The following is a 16,297-nucleotide window of genomic DNA, read 5'->3' as shown; positions in this document are numbered from 1 at the left end:
GCCTCAAAACAACGTGGCAACAACAGTGACTGGTCTCGCAAAACCCTCTTATAGTGCCGAGGCAACGTGGATGTCGGGAAGGGAGAGGATGACTACCCATAAAAGATTATTACCACCACATCAGCTCTATTTTATTAAACTTGGTTTCTGTGGACGAGCAGATGGTGACTACTGGGTGACATATGTTCTGTATCAGAAAGTAGAGCCGATGTGGTCGATCCAATGTAACTTTCTTAATCAGCACCCAAATAATCAAACCGAATCTAAAGCTGTCCAAAAACTGATTTGTAACCCTTTTGGTACTAATGTTGTAGAGTGCTCCCTGGTCAAGTGGTCCCTGATCAAAGTGGCCCCCGGTCAAAAAAAGTTTGGGAACCACTGCTCCAGTGAGACTTATAGACTACTGTATATATTAAAAATAAAACTGGATACTGTAGTTTCTGCTTTTCTCCTATCATGAGATATTTCCAAATTTGTTATCTGTTTTGGAGATTGATGGAAGTACAGTTTAAAAACATAGTCTAACACTATACTATGCTTTCTTTATAATCCAGCTTTTACTGCACCTCAGAAACATGAGCTTGAATGCAAAAACAGAGACACACATCAAGAATTCTGGTCTTCTATGACTTTTTCTCAAATGGTATAGAAGTTTACCTCCCAGCAATAGCTGGTGAAGTGGAGGCAAGGAATTGCTACCAAAGAGTGAACATAAGGAAAACACCACAACCCCATTTCACTAATTCTATGCTCATCATTGTGCTTGGACCTGATTGAAATGGATGTGCTTGCCCACTGGTGAATCAGGAGTTGTGATGGAATCCACCTTCTCCTGCTGTACAGACCACTGCTAATGTTCCCAGATGGCCTCAATTCAACTAGTCAAATACAGAAACCGTGGCAACTATTTTGTCATGTCATATTAAATTAGTAAAACCAAACCATGTGCTTGCTGCTCCTTTCAGAAACATAACCCTACTTCATCCCTATGTCTATAAAAACTTACACTAATGATCCTTGCACTGGCCATTTCCATGAATGACTCTGCCACATGTAGAAATATAGTCAAGCTACATTTCCATAGTTATTGTGAAATCAATATTAGTTGTGTGTTTTTTTTTTTAAAAAAGCAACTTGATGATTTTGTAGCTTTGGTTGGTTCATACCACAGCTATAACTAATAAAAAATGAAATGATTTATGAAGCATACAGAATGGTCATCACCAGCAAAGAAAATTGAAATGAAACAGTATAATGAGGAAAGAAGGTTGCCAGCACTCAAATTTGGTGTTATCTAACATGATGTTGAAGAAACCTGATATAAGCATATTTTTACCTCCCCATGAAGTTGCCCCAGCAGAAGCTGCCGTAGCTCCTTGTGCAGCGGTAGATGTGAAGTCTGGCTGAAGATCTAGAAGATCACTGGAGGGTTTGGAAGAACTAATATGAAAACAAGAGAGAAAATCTTTCTAATTCTGTATAAGACCGAAGCTGGTATGAAAAAAGTTAAAGACAATAATTGTGTGTTTAATAAAATGACCAATGGCATCTAAGAAGATTTATAGTAGTACATCTGCAATCCCTATATCCTATAGGTAATTACTCTGCAACATAGTTGCTATGAGCATGAAAAGTGGAAAGTGTGGCACAACTAGGTAAGGAGCAAACCCTTTGGCCAAAAGCTTCCCAGTTGGATAATAATCAGAAAAAAACAACTTAATCATCATCATCATCATCATCATCATCATCTTTATTTATACCCCGCCACCATCTCCCCAAAGGGGAGCTGGGGCAGCTAACATGAGGCCAAGCCCAAAAATACAACACAAGAAAATAAAATACAAAGCAACGCAAAATTATACCACAATAAGATACACAGAGTAACAAAATAAAATAAAGAGTTGCAAAATAATATAATGAGAAAAAAGAACACAATGGGCAGGCCAAATGCTTAAGATAAAAATGCTAAAACCCTGGATGAGATAGTAGTGGGGGAAAAACAATCAAATCATTACATTTCATTAATCAATAAACATCAAAGCTTGAAATGTCATTCTGGAGAAAGGTGTCTTCACATCCTTCCTAAAAACTGCAGCTTTGGGACCGATCTCAAATCTGAGGAATGCATTCCATAGGCTGAAACCAACACATAATTATGTGCCATTTAGGTGGCCTCCACATATGATGGTATCCTCAAAAGGACCTTCCCTGAACATGGACAAGTGACATTAAGCCAGAAACAAGCGGTGTATTAGTGCATAGGAAGAGGGTGTATTAAACAGATGCAAATTCAGATTTTGGATTTGATGTGCATCAACAATGGAAACAAAGTGGTTCACTTCCATCTAAACCAGTGATTCTCATCCTGTGGGTCCCCAGATGTTTTGGGGTTCAACCCCCAGAAATCCTAACAGCTGGTAAACTGGATGGGATTTCTGAGAGTTGTAGGTCAAAACACCTGGGGAACTACAGGTTGGGAACCACTGTTCTACCAGGGGTGAAGGATAGGTGTTGGCATAGTTATAAACAAAGAGGTGTGTCTAATCACATGATATGGGAATGTGACAGAGTACAGGCATATTGGAGAATGATTGCAGGAGAAATTAATAGAATGTTAAATCTTCAAATCATAATAGCCAATAGAAATGTATTGCATGCAAGGTTACCAGTAGAGCATAATGTGCAAAAGGAAAGAGTGGTTGACAAATTAATAGCATGTGCTCAAATTGTTTTAGTGGGGGATTGGCAAGATAAAACAAAGTGGACTCTGACAAATTGGTACAACTATATAGTAAATATGTTAAATGTGGAAGTAACAAACTGTAAATTGAACAATATAGATAAAACAGAAAATGTTATAATCATTAAGAACATGTGAGATCCAGTTAAGAATTATTTAGAGAATGTATTAAGTTGTGGAGCTGAAAAACTGAGACTAAGACTGATATTTTAAATGTAATTTCTGTAGTTTATTGTATAGATTGTATGTCCAGGGAGGATGGGTGGAGGGTAAGAGTGGGGTAAACAATAAAATAAAAATTAAATATTAAAAAAAGAGAAAGAACCACTGTTCTAAATGGTGGAAAGTATCTTCCATGCTATTTGAAAAAAATTTTATAATATCTTTAGAGAAGGTAATTCCCAACATATCAATACTCTTTGGACCCAATATTTTCTACTGGTTACTGGGAAACTAACCTGACTGGAGCAGCAGTAGACGAAGTTGCAAAGAGATCAACCGGAGGAGATGTATCAATACTTTTTGCTGGCGTAGAATTTGGAGATGTAACGGTTGTTGCTGGAGAAGACTGTACAAGAAAAACTCATAAATACACAAGAACACGGGGGATATCTACTTCATGTTCTCAACACTGTCTCTATTTTTCTGAGAGAAAAAACTAGCAAACAAACAAAGAACCAACCTCCCCCTAACACCCAAACTATTTAAAGTGCAACATAACTGAACAGATGAGGCCGGGAGGTATCCAACATCCTCTCACTTGCCTGTGCTGCACTTTAAAATCATCATGGTGCTTCTTTATAGTTGCTTTCAACACAACCTACATTCCTACATATATGCAATGTCATCTTTAATATAGTGTTTCTTTCCTCAAAGTTTTCAGAAATTAAGTACTTCAGTTACAGCCCCTGCACTTCCATAGCAGCCCCACAAATTGGATTGCTCTCCCTGAGCTAGTTATTTCTAAAAGCAACAACTGTGCATGCAAGGATGAAAGTAACGGGCAGTGTGACCCCAAAGTAGTGGTATATTATATATCACCACTTCCCTTTACTACGACAGATGAAAAAACGATAAGGCTTTAAGTGCTTTGTTACTTTGACTAGCCAATAAAGAAGAGAAAAATAACACACTCAAGTGTATCTTAAGGACCAAATCAAGAAGATAAAGAAGTCGCTGAATTAACAGCAGCTTAAAATACTGATCTCAGCTCTTCCCTTGTTCTCAGCAGCTAGATATTATCTGGGGATCACCAGCCATGCAAGATCTTGAATTTCCTTGCCATGATAGAAGATGGCATCATGCCAACATCCACTGTGGAAAAGATCCTACCTGTATATATTTAAGGCAACGGCATTCCTTTGTTCTGCGAGTCTAGTATTAAAGGCACCCTTTACATTATCAAGTTCTTTTTTAATGCAATGCATGACCCCATCAAGGGTCAATGATACATGATTATCAAGTTCTTCTTTCTTTATACTTATTTCAAGATTAAGAACCAAAACGAATTCTAAAATAAATTTTGCTTCTTAACAGGCAAAGAAAAAAATGCCTTTACTTTGTTCCCTGAAGGAAAAATACCATCTGTAATCACTTTTAGAATTCAATAGCCCAATGCATTCAATTGGAAATAATGCCTTTTTATTGTTGTTAGTTGCCGTGACATCAACTTTCACTTGTGGTGACCTGCCTTGTTCAAGTCTTGCAAACTCAGGACCATCGCTTCCTTGATCAAATCTGTCTTACTGCCTTTCATTTTACCAAGCATTATTATAGTTTCCAAAGTGTTACATGGCTTCATCAAATATTTCTATTCAAAAGTTGGGATGTGGGTCATCATAAATAATACGGCAATTTTGAAATGGGATATGTTTTTATCTGTGGGATTAGAGAGTATAGGGCAAAAAAGAATGGGCTTTAAGGTGCCAAACTATTAATTTTTTTAAAGAAGGCAAGTTTGTGTTATATGTGTAATGAAAACTAATCTACAATGGGATTTATTGAAAGTTTGATGTATTGTCAAAGGTTTTCATGGCCAGAATCACTGGTTGTGTTTTGTAGTTTCTGGGCTCTATGGCCATGTTCTAGCAGCACTTTCTCCTGACATTCCACCTGCACCAGTGGCTGGCATCTTCAGAGGATCTGATGGTGGTAAAACAAGTGGAATATATATACCTGTGGACTGTCCAGGATGGGAGAAAGAACCGATGTATATTAACCAAGTGTGAAGGGTGCAATTAGCAAGCCTTATTTGCAAGTGTTTGAGAGGGATCCACCCATTATCATGTGAGTAGCTGAGAAGACAGCATAGTCAATAGTTAGGGGATCTGCCTGGAAGTAACGAGGCCTTTGTTCCCTTGGATTATTTATTGCCGGAGGCATCCTTTGTCTGGGTGTTGTTCACTGGCCTTAGGGGCTTCGTGTGTCTGGCTGGTGTTCATTAATTACTGTCTTGATTCTGATGTTTCTCAGTACCGGTGGCCAGATTTTGTTCATTTTCATTGTTTCTTCCTTTCTGCTGAAATTGTCCATGTGCTTGAGGATTTCAATGGCTTCTCTATGTAGTTTGACAAAGTATAGTCTGACAAAATTTCTGGGTTTTCAAATAATATTCTGTGTCCAGCTTGGTTTATCATGTGTTCTGCTATTGCTGATTTTTCTGGCTGAAGTAGTCTGCAGTGCCTTTCATATTCTTTTATTCATTTATGGGTGCTGCGTGTGATGATCCCTATTCAGACTTGTCCACAGTGAGTCAGTTTGTTCAGACTGTAATTCACCAAGGTCCCTCTAGCAGACACCATCACACTCATCAACTGGAATTTCGCAGAAGACATCACAGTCCTATTTTAACCTTGCCTCACGACACGCTACTTCCAATGGGACAATGAATTCTATGATCAGAAAGATGGAGTATACGTGGGGAGCCCTCTTAGCCCACTCATAGCAAATTTCTACATAGAACACTTTGAGAAACAAACCCTGAAACAACAACAAAAGCCCACTATATAGTTCAGATATGTGGGTGACACTTTCACCATTTGGCGCCATGGAGAAGAACTAAACAAGTTCCTGGGCCACATCAACAATATCCAACCAAACATCCAATTTACCATGGAAAAAGAAAATGAAGGAAACTACAATTTCTAGATGTTCTAGTCATCTGCAAACCCAATCAGTGAAGACATCTGCCCTTGCGCTGTGCTACTCTGCTGCTGAGTATGCATGCCCAGTGTGGAACACATCTCACCACACTAAAACAGTAGATGTGGCTCTTAATGAGACATGCCGCATTATCACGGGGCGTCTGCGCCCTACACCACTGGAGAAATTACACTGCTTAGCCGGTATTGCACCACCTGACATCCGCTGGGAAGTAGCAGCCAATAGTGAAAGGACCAAGGCAGAGACATCTCCAGCTCATCCCCTGTTTGGGTATCAGCCAGCACGTCAACGACTTAAATCAAGACACAGTTTTCTTAGATCTACAGAGACACTCGCTGGAACACCCCAGCAAGCGAGAGTCCAAAAGTGGCAGGCCCAAACCCAGCACCTCAATCCATGGGTGATACCAGATGAGAGACTCCTCGCTGGGCACACAGAAGACTGGGCGACTTGGAAGGCGCTGAACAGACTGCGCTCTGGCACCACGAGATGCAGAGCCAATCTTAAGAAATGGGGCTACAGAGTGGAATCCTCGGCATGCGAGTGCGGAGAAGAACAAACCACAGACCACCTGCTGCAATGCACCCTGAGCCCTGCCACATGCACAATGGAGGACCTTCTTGCGGCAACACCAGAGGCACTCCAAGTGGCCAGATACTGGTCAAAGGACATTTAACCAACTACCAAGTTTGCAAAATCTGTGTGTTTTTTCTTTCTTTTTTCTTTTTAATCTGTGTGTTTGTTTTGTTCTGTTAGAATTGTAACACAATGGTATGGTTGCTGATGACACGACAAATAAATAAATCAGCAAAATATTGGGCTACACAGTTTACAGGAAACCTACACACACTGATAGAACCCTACATAAAAACTCCAACCATCATCCAGATAAGAAAAAAAAAAAAGCACAATTAAGGCCCCAGCAGACCGGGCACACAGAATCTTGAACTCCACCTCCTCCAAGGTGAACTGAACCTCCTAAATGGGCTCTATAGGCCAATGGGCAATCTACAACAGACATCAGAAGAGCTGCAAGACCAAGAACAAGCCATTAGAGTAAAAACAATGTATGGCCAATAAATACACGCCCCAGGAAAACCTTTCTAGTTAGATGAAGAACTAAATGAAACAGAAGTTACAAAATGGAGATCTGATAAATTAAAACTTAACAATTCACCAGACTGGCATACAGCTAAGATTTTTTAAAGCACACAAATTTTGAAAAGGGCTGATAAATAGTGGCAAAGTGCCACCAAAATCAGCTTCCTTATCAGAGAATACTAAAAGATAGCCCATCTTTAGTAAGGGAGAAGCCAAGATTTTTAGGCTCATGAACTAACCTGGTTGAACTAGTGGAAAGCATTATTTAAATATGGGAAAGAACATTCCTCGCAGAAGAAGAAGAACTTTCAAGAATAACAGCAGATAATGTAGAAGTGCCTGGTAAGCACCATATGTTTTGCAAAAAGGAAAGAGAAAGGAGGAGACGTGAGGCTGAGGCATCTCTTAAGATTAATTTATTTGAATACAAACTCTTTAGTGGCACTGTATCAAAATCCCATGGATCTCTACATATCCTTTATTGACTCTAGCTTCCATCCAGAACATATGACCAAATCTATTATTTAAAGCTAAGTCCTAGTGCACATGAGTTTACTGAGATTCACATTAAAACTCGTAGATCTGTAAAGTCTCAAATTGTGATGCCCAGTCAAAAAGGTGGAAATGCACACATACGCTCAACAAACTTGGCACACTTGCAAAAAATAAGGGAAATTATACAGTATTGATTATTCTGTCCAAAAACTTCACTCTCTGCTCACAAACCCAGGTGCTCTCAAGAGTAGAGTATAGAAAGCAAATGGGTGAGAAACTCATGCAATTATTTTGCATCTGTCATGGTGCTTTCCTTTCCCCCATGATTACAACAACATAGATCGATAGTTACAGAGATTGCATATGTAATCGCATATATATGAGATTGTGTATTTGCACATGTGAAAATGGCTCTTACATAGCATATCAACAAAGAAAGTTGGGTTTCACAAAGCAAGACTTTTACCCTCAAACTTCTTCAGCACCTACCTCAAGAAAAATCTTGAAGAAACGCACAAAACATTAAATGCTTACCTTGCTTACGGGTGAAGAACTAGAAGAAACAACATAAGAGTTTGTGTCAAATAAAATACAATTCAGGATTATCTTAAGCAGGCTTAGATATAAGGTCAAAAGCACAGAACAATAGTAAGACATGTGTGTATTTCTTGATCTCCACCTTACAGATTCAAACTCAAATACACACATTTCAGTTTTTGTAGAACAAATTTGCCTGTCCTTAATCGGCTAAATTCTTCAATGGATTGATCGTTCTGGTTTTTGCTAGTTTCCACTCAATTTTGTTTAGATTTATTTGGAACTCTGACCCTAACTCTAACCCCAACCCCATGGTAACCTTGAATATGGTTTTTTTTTAAGCTTAAGAAAGAGACCTCCTTTAAAAGGAACTAAATATTTTGTTAGTTTTTCAAATTATCAGTACAATACATCTGAATATAAATAGTTTCATAAAATGGTAACTACACAATCTTAGCATTCACCGAAAGCCCTTATACTGATTCTAAGTGCTTCTGTTCAATGATATTTACAATCACTTTTTGTTGATTACATACTGTTATAAAAAGCTAGTCCACTCTCCTATTAATATTTCTCATTGTTTCACTCTACACCAGGAATGAGCAAACTTCGGCCCTCCAGGGGTTTTGGACTTCCACTCCCACAATTGTTCCTTTATTTGCTATGGGTCTTCAAGTCAACTCTGACTTAGGGTGACCCTTTCATAGGGTTTTCTTGGCAAGATTTATTCAGGTTTGCCACTGTCCTTCTCCAAGGATGAGAGCCTGACTAGACCAAGTCTATCAGTGGATTTTCATGGCTAAAGGGGGAATTGAACCACATGACATCAGCACACAGGGCTTTTCCCCATCCTAGGACGCTGCTGAGATGCAGCCAGGAAGGAGCCCAGCACATGACGCAGGGCTACTTCTAGTAGAACTCTGTCCCAGCTCTGTCTCAGCAGCGTGTTCATGAGTGAATACCGGGGGCATGAGTGAATACCGGGGGCAGACGGGAAACACCATGTAATTGATGGTAAGGGGATAATGCGGGGCACTCCCCAATGGTTTCCCCTGCTGCCCCATGGATTTGCCTCTCTGCCCCACAGATTCCCCCATTGTCCCTCAACTTATGGACTTCAATCTAATGAGGTCCCTAGTGTGTAGGACTTCTAGTCCAACACTCAAACCACTACACCAGGCTGGCTCTACATTATTCACAACAGATCAATCAGGTTAAAGACCCATCTTTCACAGCTAGTGTAATCCAATACATTCAGAATACTGTCTATTTTTAAAAACTAAACAAAAATTAGAATCCATAATGTAGAGCTGGATATTTGGAACAACAAATAGTGTTTAAAGGGTAATTCATAGGCATTCTGAATTGAAGACAAATTCTGGGCATGTCTGCAGATTATGCTAATGGCAGCAAACTAAGTAAAACTGTATAAGCCCTACTATTTCACTGATGTGCTTGCTAAAATAGATCCATGCATAAACATTAGTATATACAGATTTACTTACCCATCACTAAGTTGTAAAACAGCCACATAAAAAAACAAAAGGGAGATAAAGATAAAAAAAAAGATATGTAAATAGTTTTGTTTCATACCATTCTAAAGTTTTGAATAAGTAGCTTGGATATTTGTCTAGACAAGAGCCTATGAATCCATAACATATATGGTAAATTATACACAAATTTCTAGAGGTAACATAATTGTGTGTGTGTGTGTGTGTGTGCATCCATATGTGTGCATGTGCCTCGTAAATGAGAACAGAGTAAACTTTAATTTATGGAAACAGCTAAGGCTGCTAGCAAACATGAAGTCTTTCCTAGGCATGAACACTCAAAAGCAGGTCCTGCTGAGTTGATTTGGACTTCCTCCAAAGTCTGTTTAAGATTCTATTCTTAATCAAATTTAACAGGACTGCATTGAACTATTACAAATTTCATCTATGTTCTGTATTTTAACAGCCGCTGTGCAATGCTGCTCTTTAAAAATTACATTATTAGGCTTAAGCCATTAACATCACTAATTCTGGAGCCACAAACAAAGGACCAACAGAAAGAAAAGAATGCGAATTACATTTATCTTTCTGTTAAACAAGATTGAAAAATGTGAAGCAGTTGTAAGTTGTATAGCAAATGTACACAAGCCAGAAAAATAAATCTCTATCAGTATTTGCCACAATCAAAATGACAGTTAAGAAGGATTTGTTAAACACATTTTCACAATAATCATGGAAATGTTTCAAAGTCACCAAAGACAACCAAAAAGTGTGAGTCATGTTCATTCTGCAGTTGCCTGGGAAAAGGCAAAATTATTATTATTTGAAACACAACAAGATGAGTCCACAGCAGACAAGATCACTCTGCTGGCTGTTATATTGGATCACACGTTGGACACTTCCCAAATGTCTAGGACTGTGTGATGTATCGGTGAATAATGTGTGGAGATCCCAGTAGGGTGGCCTTTTGCAGCTGGCAGATGGTAATCTTGTCAGCACCGATTGTATTTAAGTGCAGGCCAAGGTCTTTAGGCACTGCACCCACTGTGCCGATCACCACCGGGACTACTTTTACTGGTTTATACCAGAGCCTTATTATTATTATTCCGCTTTTTCTCCCCAAAGGTGACTCAAAGTGGCTTGACATAAAAGAATGAATATACAATTTAAAATAGACAAAACTGCAAACAATAAAATAGAATAATACGCAAGCAGCATTAAAACATTCACAGTTTCAATCCATCAAATAATTTAAAACCACAGCACCCCATTACTAGATCTTGGGCACCTTCATCTTTAAAAGCCTGCCTAAATAAAAAGTTTTTAGCCACTGGCAGAAGGACATCAGGGAGGTTGCCATTCTGCCCCCCACCCCTGCGGAAGTTTGGAGTCCCAGCAAGTCTAAACCTGACTAGGTAGTAATTAGTCCATGACAACAGAACTGTGACTAGTTCCTCCACTTCACTCCACTCCACAATCACCATCATCCCATCCTTTACAGAAAACAAGGTCCAAAGTTTGTTTGGAAGCATGGGTAGGGACAGACCCATGGTTGTCATGGAGGCCTTGAAGTCCTGAGCCACTCCCAAATGGGCAATCTTAGTATGGATGTTGAAGCTGAACAGCAGGGTGGGTGGTACACCAACAGAATCCCTATTCTGTCCCGGTCACCCACCTTTAGGTAAATACACTTGAACGCTGCTGACTATGGGATGGGGAACCTGGTCAGGAAGATGGAATCACAATAAACCACTGCAACTCCACCTTTCCGCCCCTCAGGTCTTGCCTGCTGTTGCACAGAGAATCCTGCTGGGCAGAGCTAAGAGAGATTAACCTCCCCAGTCTCATCCAGCCAAATCTCTGTGATACAAACCAGACCTAAATACTCATCAAGAATCAAGTCCTGGATGGCAGTTGTTTTTCCATTTACTGACCTGGCATTCAACAGCAGTACTTTCAATCTAGGGGGGCTGTCACCCTGGTTATCCAGGCTATTTGATAAAGGAGACAGTTTGGGAGCAATAAGCACTCTATTTCTCTCCCCATTTTATTGGTACTGAACCTGTCTCCTCCTTCCACATCTCCTCTTGCCCGGTATGATTCCAATGGCTGCCCCACAAGTCCAGGAACTTCCTCCCTTCCTCCTTAGAAAACACACCCTTCTTGTATGGGTCAGGCTTACAAATGGCAAGTAAAAACCGTACATAAAATCAGGCATGCAGCTGTTCAAAGCAAGGTAATAGGCCCTCACCCTACCCCTGAATTGATCAATACCAATGTACAAACTGTCATTTATTTGGTTCATTTAATAGAGTTACAACAAAAAAGCAATCAAATGTGCACATTTATTTATTATTCCACATACTTGTTCCCTTTCTTTCCTTCCAAAGTGTTTAGATGCTGTTCAAGAGTCTCCATAAGACTACTGGGAGCCTAAGGTAGATAAAAATAGTTACATTAAAAAAGAAGGAATGGAGAAGGGGGTAAGAAATTGCTTTGGAGGTCCAATACACGTCTTAACTCTTCTCTTAACTTTCCATAATCATTGAGATGCATGCACATGCTATAACTTTAATCCCATACACAGATGTAAGAGAACACCATCTCCATGCTGCTACTGAGACTATAGTTGTTGGCTAATATATTTTTCAATTAGTTTGAAAATCGAGAATACATGCATTTAAGGCAGAGTGTATATACATTAGAAATTAGAAATTAACAACAGCACAGGCATTCACAGGTCAAAGTAATCAAGAAAACTAAAATAGGGATTTACATGCATAACTAGAGCTTGTGCATTCAACCCAATTAGCTTCGTCCATTTTTCCCAACTTTATTGAAGTAAGATTGTAAAATAGGGCAGAACTATATGTGTAAAAAGGACCATGAAGGTACTGTTTCCTGTCTTTGTCATCACCCACTAGGCCTCCTCCAACCTGGTGCTCTCGGGATATGTTGAACGACTACTATTTGACTATCTGGCTTTGGATCTATGCACAATAGTTGTCTAATGTTTACATATATTGTTTAATGTTGTTTTAAATTGTTATTTAATTGCTTTTAATTGTTGTTATTGTTTGGGCATGGAATAATGCCAACTATGTAAGCCGCCCTGAATCCCCTTCGGGGTGAAAAGGGTGGAATATAAATGTTGTAAATAAAAAAATTAAAAAAATAATAAATACTCCCATATTACCCCTGCCAGCAGTTTTGGGTGTTATAGTGTAACACAGGTATGGGCAAACTTTGACCCTCCAGGTGTTTTGTACTTCAACCACCAAAATTCCTAACAGCCTAATTGGCTGTTAGGAATTGTGAGAGTTGAAGTCCAAAACACCTGGAGGGCTGACATTTGCCCATGCCTGTTCTAACATATTTGGAGGGTGCCCAGTTGGGAAAACAAGTTTATGACTGAATGTTCCACAAAAGTAGTATATTAGGCCTTCAGGATCCCACCATAAGCAACCAAGCTTTTTTATTTTTCAGCAAGGTCAAGAGAGAGTGCCTTGCAATCAAAACTGTAATGTTAAACAAACAAACAAAAAAGCTGGGGCACACAATATTAATACTATGGCAATTGTTGGTACAATTTAACCAATTTCCCCCATTTCTCTAGGGCTTCTAACTTTAAAAAAGCACTCTTGCTGTTGTTACAATGAGAAAGAAAGTAAGTACAGTCAGAACAATTAACAGTGTCCTTAGCTACTCCAGGATAAAAATAGTGCCGAGATAAGCAGATTTCCACAAAGTCAGTGACCAAAGAGGAAAACCCTCAGAGGTAAAGAGAAGTAGACATTTTATCAAGATTACCGGCTCATCAATTGCATAGTCTTTAAAAGGAGACTTTTCATTATCACCACTGCTTTTCAGATCACAGAGAACTCGGGTCAGCAATACCTAAGTTATTTCATACATGAAATAGATTTACACTGTGAGTAATCAAGTTAGCTGGTTAAGTATATACAAATCTGGTCGTTATGGCTGATTTGGTGTCACAGAGCCTTCAATTTTCAAAGATTCCATCCTAGATCCAACTCATGAAAATGATTTTACAGTATAACCATTGAAATATTTCACAGGACATTATCTTCACACTTAAACACAGTGAACTATAACTCTGAGGTTAACATATTGCAACCAATATGGGTATAATTTACACACTTTGCAAGTAGCAGACTGTATCCTGTATCATTAGAAGAGGTGCTATTGGTCTTGCTTTATGTATTAGCCAACATTGTTATTCAGACATATAAATTTAATGGGACTTGCAAGTGCATGATTTCTCACAGTGCCTGAAAACAGCAGGAAAGCCTTTGCCAGGTTTTGAAGAATCAATATCAAGAACAGGGACAACTGGGCTAGCTTTCAACTGTTTGGCTCAATATATAAAGGTTTCCCCTTGATATGAAGTCTAGTAGAGTCCGACTGGGGGGTGGTGCTCATCTTATTTCTAAGCCAAAGAGCCTGTGTTGTCCGTAGACACCTCCAAGGTCATGTGGCCAGCATGACTGCACGGAGCGCTGTTACCTTCCTGCCAAAGCGGTACCTTTTGATCTACTCACATTTGCATGTTTCTGAACTGCTAGGTTGACAGAAACTAGGAGTAACAACGGGAGCTCACCCATCCTACAGATTCGAACCACCGACCTTCCAGTCAGCAAGTTCTGAAGCTTAGCGGTTTAACCCGCTGTGCCACCGTGACCCGGCTCAATATATAGCAGCTCGATTTTTCCTAACTGTACATGCCCATTCCTTTGCATCACGAGACACTTATTTTCACTTATTTGATGTCAGCCTTACAAATATGTGAAGGAGCATCCAATCATTGTGCCATTTCTTCAGCATTAAAATAAACTTTAACTTATTAGAGTTTTCTGAAATGTTTTTAGAATGGAGGTCTTACTTTGAATTATCTATAGAAATCAAATTACATAGTCCTGACACTGTGTTACTGAGTGCAGTACAAATCCTAAAACAGCCTAATCTTTCTCATGAAACAAAAAGGTGGAGAAATATTTCCAGTGACCTCCACAATCCAGAATTCTATAACAAATCCAAGAGCATTTTTAGGATATTGAATCCACTGTCATGAAGCACATGCTTAATCTAATTAACTAAAGTTAGTTAATAATCACTAATTAATATCACTATGCATCAAAAATTTGGAGACCAAAGATAACTCCAAGAAATGAAAAATCAACAACAGCCTGATAGGACTGTACTGTTCAGTTCTGGGTGTCATTGATTTCTCAATGCAGTCCTCAAAGAGGTGGCAGCCCCTTCAGAAGCAGCATACTGAACAGAAATAAAATAATAATTCTGTACCAAAAACATTCAAAGTAGATTTTTCCTACAAAGACTTTAATGGTTTGTTCTTGACAACAATTGCTGGGTCTACAGACAAAAACCTTTACTATTTTAATTAAATGAAGTTAAATAATAATTTTGTATTTATATTGTTTTTCAAAAAGATGTAAAAACAATTTGCAATATATGCTAAAGAAAAAGTACAGGTTTCCCCTTAACATTAAGTCTAGTCATGCCCAACTCTGGGTGCTGGTGCTCATCTCCATTTCTAAGCCGAAGAGCTGGCGTTGTCCGTAGATGCCTCCAAGGTCATATGGTCAGCATGACTGCATGGAGCGCTATTACCTTCTTGACTTAATGTCAGGGGAAAACCTTTGCCTTTACCTTATCCCTAGGTGAGATTTTTTTATCGAACTTCATAGCCTTAATATAACAGCATATTCAAGATATAGTTCACATATATGGCCATACAAGCTTTATAGCATTTTTTTCAAGATAAGGCAATCTTTATATTAGAAATGGGAGCCAAAAGATAGCAACTAGCCTATGGTCATTTGGGGACTAGAGATTTGAAATGGGGGCTTCTAGCTCATGTTTTTAAGTGCTGCACTGCACGAACTCTCAGTCTATTGGTACTGTGTCATCCTACCCAGATATGGTCATATTATGGCAGCCCTAAACCAGTCTCTTGTCCAGAGACAAAAGGCAACTCAGTGCAGGTGTTGCCATAGACTAAATCAAAGCACAAATTCAGTACTTAAGAATTTCCTCTCCTAGATACTCTACTCACATTCTCAGCTTCTGGGATCAACCTGCATCTCTAGAAGGGAGAAGAAATGGGCAGTCTTTTCATATAAAAACTCTAAATTAAATATGGCCTTTAAAGAAATCATCTCCTGGAAACAAGGAAATGGTGGATTGGCATTGATGAAATGATGGCTGTTTTCAGAATACTGACTTTGTAAAGTAATGCCATTAGGTTGCATGCTAAATGAACACAAGTCATTTCTCTGCTACCTTAACCATCAGGTTAAATATAACAAGAACTTACTTGTGTGAGATCAGGAATGTCTCCTTTGTCAATTCCAACTTGCTATGGATAACGGAAAAGAAAAGGATTTCAGACCTATTTCAATTTTCAGGTTTTTAAACCTCAACATAGTTAAGAAACTTGGCTTGATAGCACACATTAAGCATTTTAAGTGAATTATTGCGAATTCAATTTATAATATGCATTCTTTTCTTATACAGATTTAAAGTGGTATATTTCTAAAATATAATATCACACGATGCCGACATGCCAACCCCACTTCGAAATATAGACGCACACAAATGCTATCATTCTTACTACTAATGTGCCACTGAAAAGTACAAGGCAACACTCTCTGGATTCCTCTATTTCTGGTCAAATTCTGAATGGAAGACCCTGCCTGAACACCTCTATATAACACCATATAAGCACCAC

General features: G+C 38.9%; 1 protein-coding gene across 2 annotated transcripts in view; it reads right to left on the bottom strand.

Moving 5' to 3' along the window:
* Nucleotides 1-16,297, bottom strand: part of SNAP91 (synaptosome associated protein 91) — a 100,809-nt gene that overhangs the window by 33,322 nt on the left and 51,190 nt on the right. Inside the window, exons 9-14 of one of the 2 annotated variants that reach the window (XM_067467642.1) lie at nucleotides 15,884-15,925; nucleotides 11,891-11,958; nucleotides 11,395-11,403; nucleotides 8,033-8,051; nucleotides 3,199-3,308; nucleotides 1,337-1,440 (exon numbers count right to left, since the gene is read on the bottom strand). In XM_067467642.1, coding sequence (XP_067323743.1) covers nucleotides 1,337-1,440; nucleotides 3,199-3,308; nucleotides 8,033-8,051; nucleotides 11,395-11,403; nucleotides 11,891-11,958; nucleotides 15,884-15,925 — 352 coding nt within the window. Of the gene's footprint in view, nucleotides 1-1,336; nucleotides 1,441-3,198; nucleotides 3,309-8,032; nucleotides 8,052-11,394; nucleotides 11,404-11,862; nucleotides 11,959-15,883; nucleotides 15,926-16,297 lie in introns of those variants that run through there. The other variant, XM_067467635.1, reaches the window with a different exon arrangement.

Source organism: Anolis sagrei, chromosome 1, assembly GCF_037176765.1.
Source record: "Anolis sagrei isolate rAnoSag1 chromosome 1, rAnoSag1.mat, whole genome shotgun sequence".
In the NCBI taxonomy this organism is placed as follows: domain Eukaryota; kingdom Metazoa; phylum Chordata; class Lepidosauria; order Squamata; family Dactyloidae; genus Anolis; species Anolis sagrei.
This window is presented reverse-complemented; position numbering and strand designations above follow the sequence as displayed.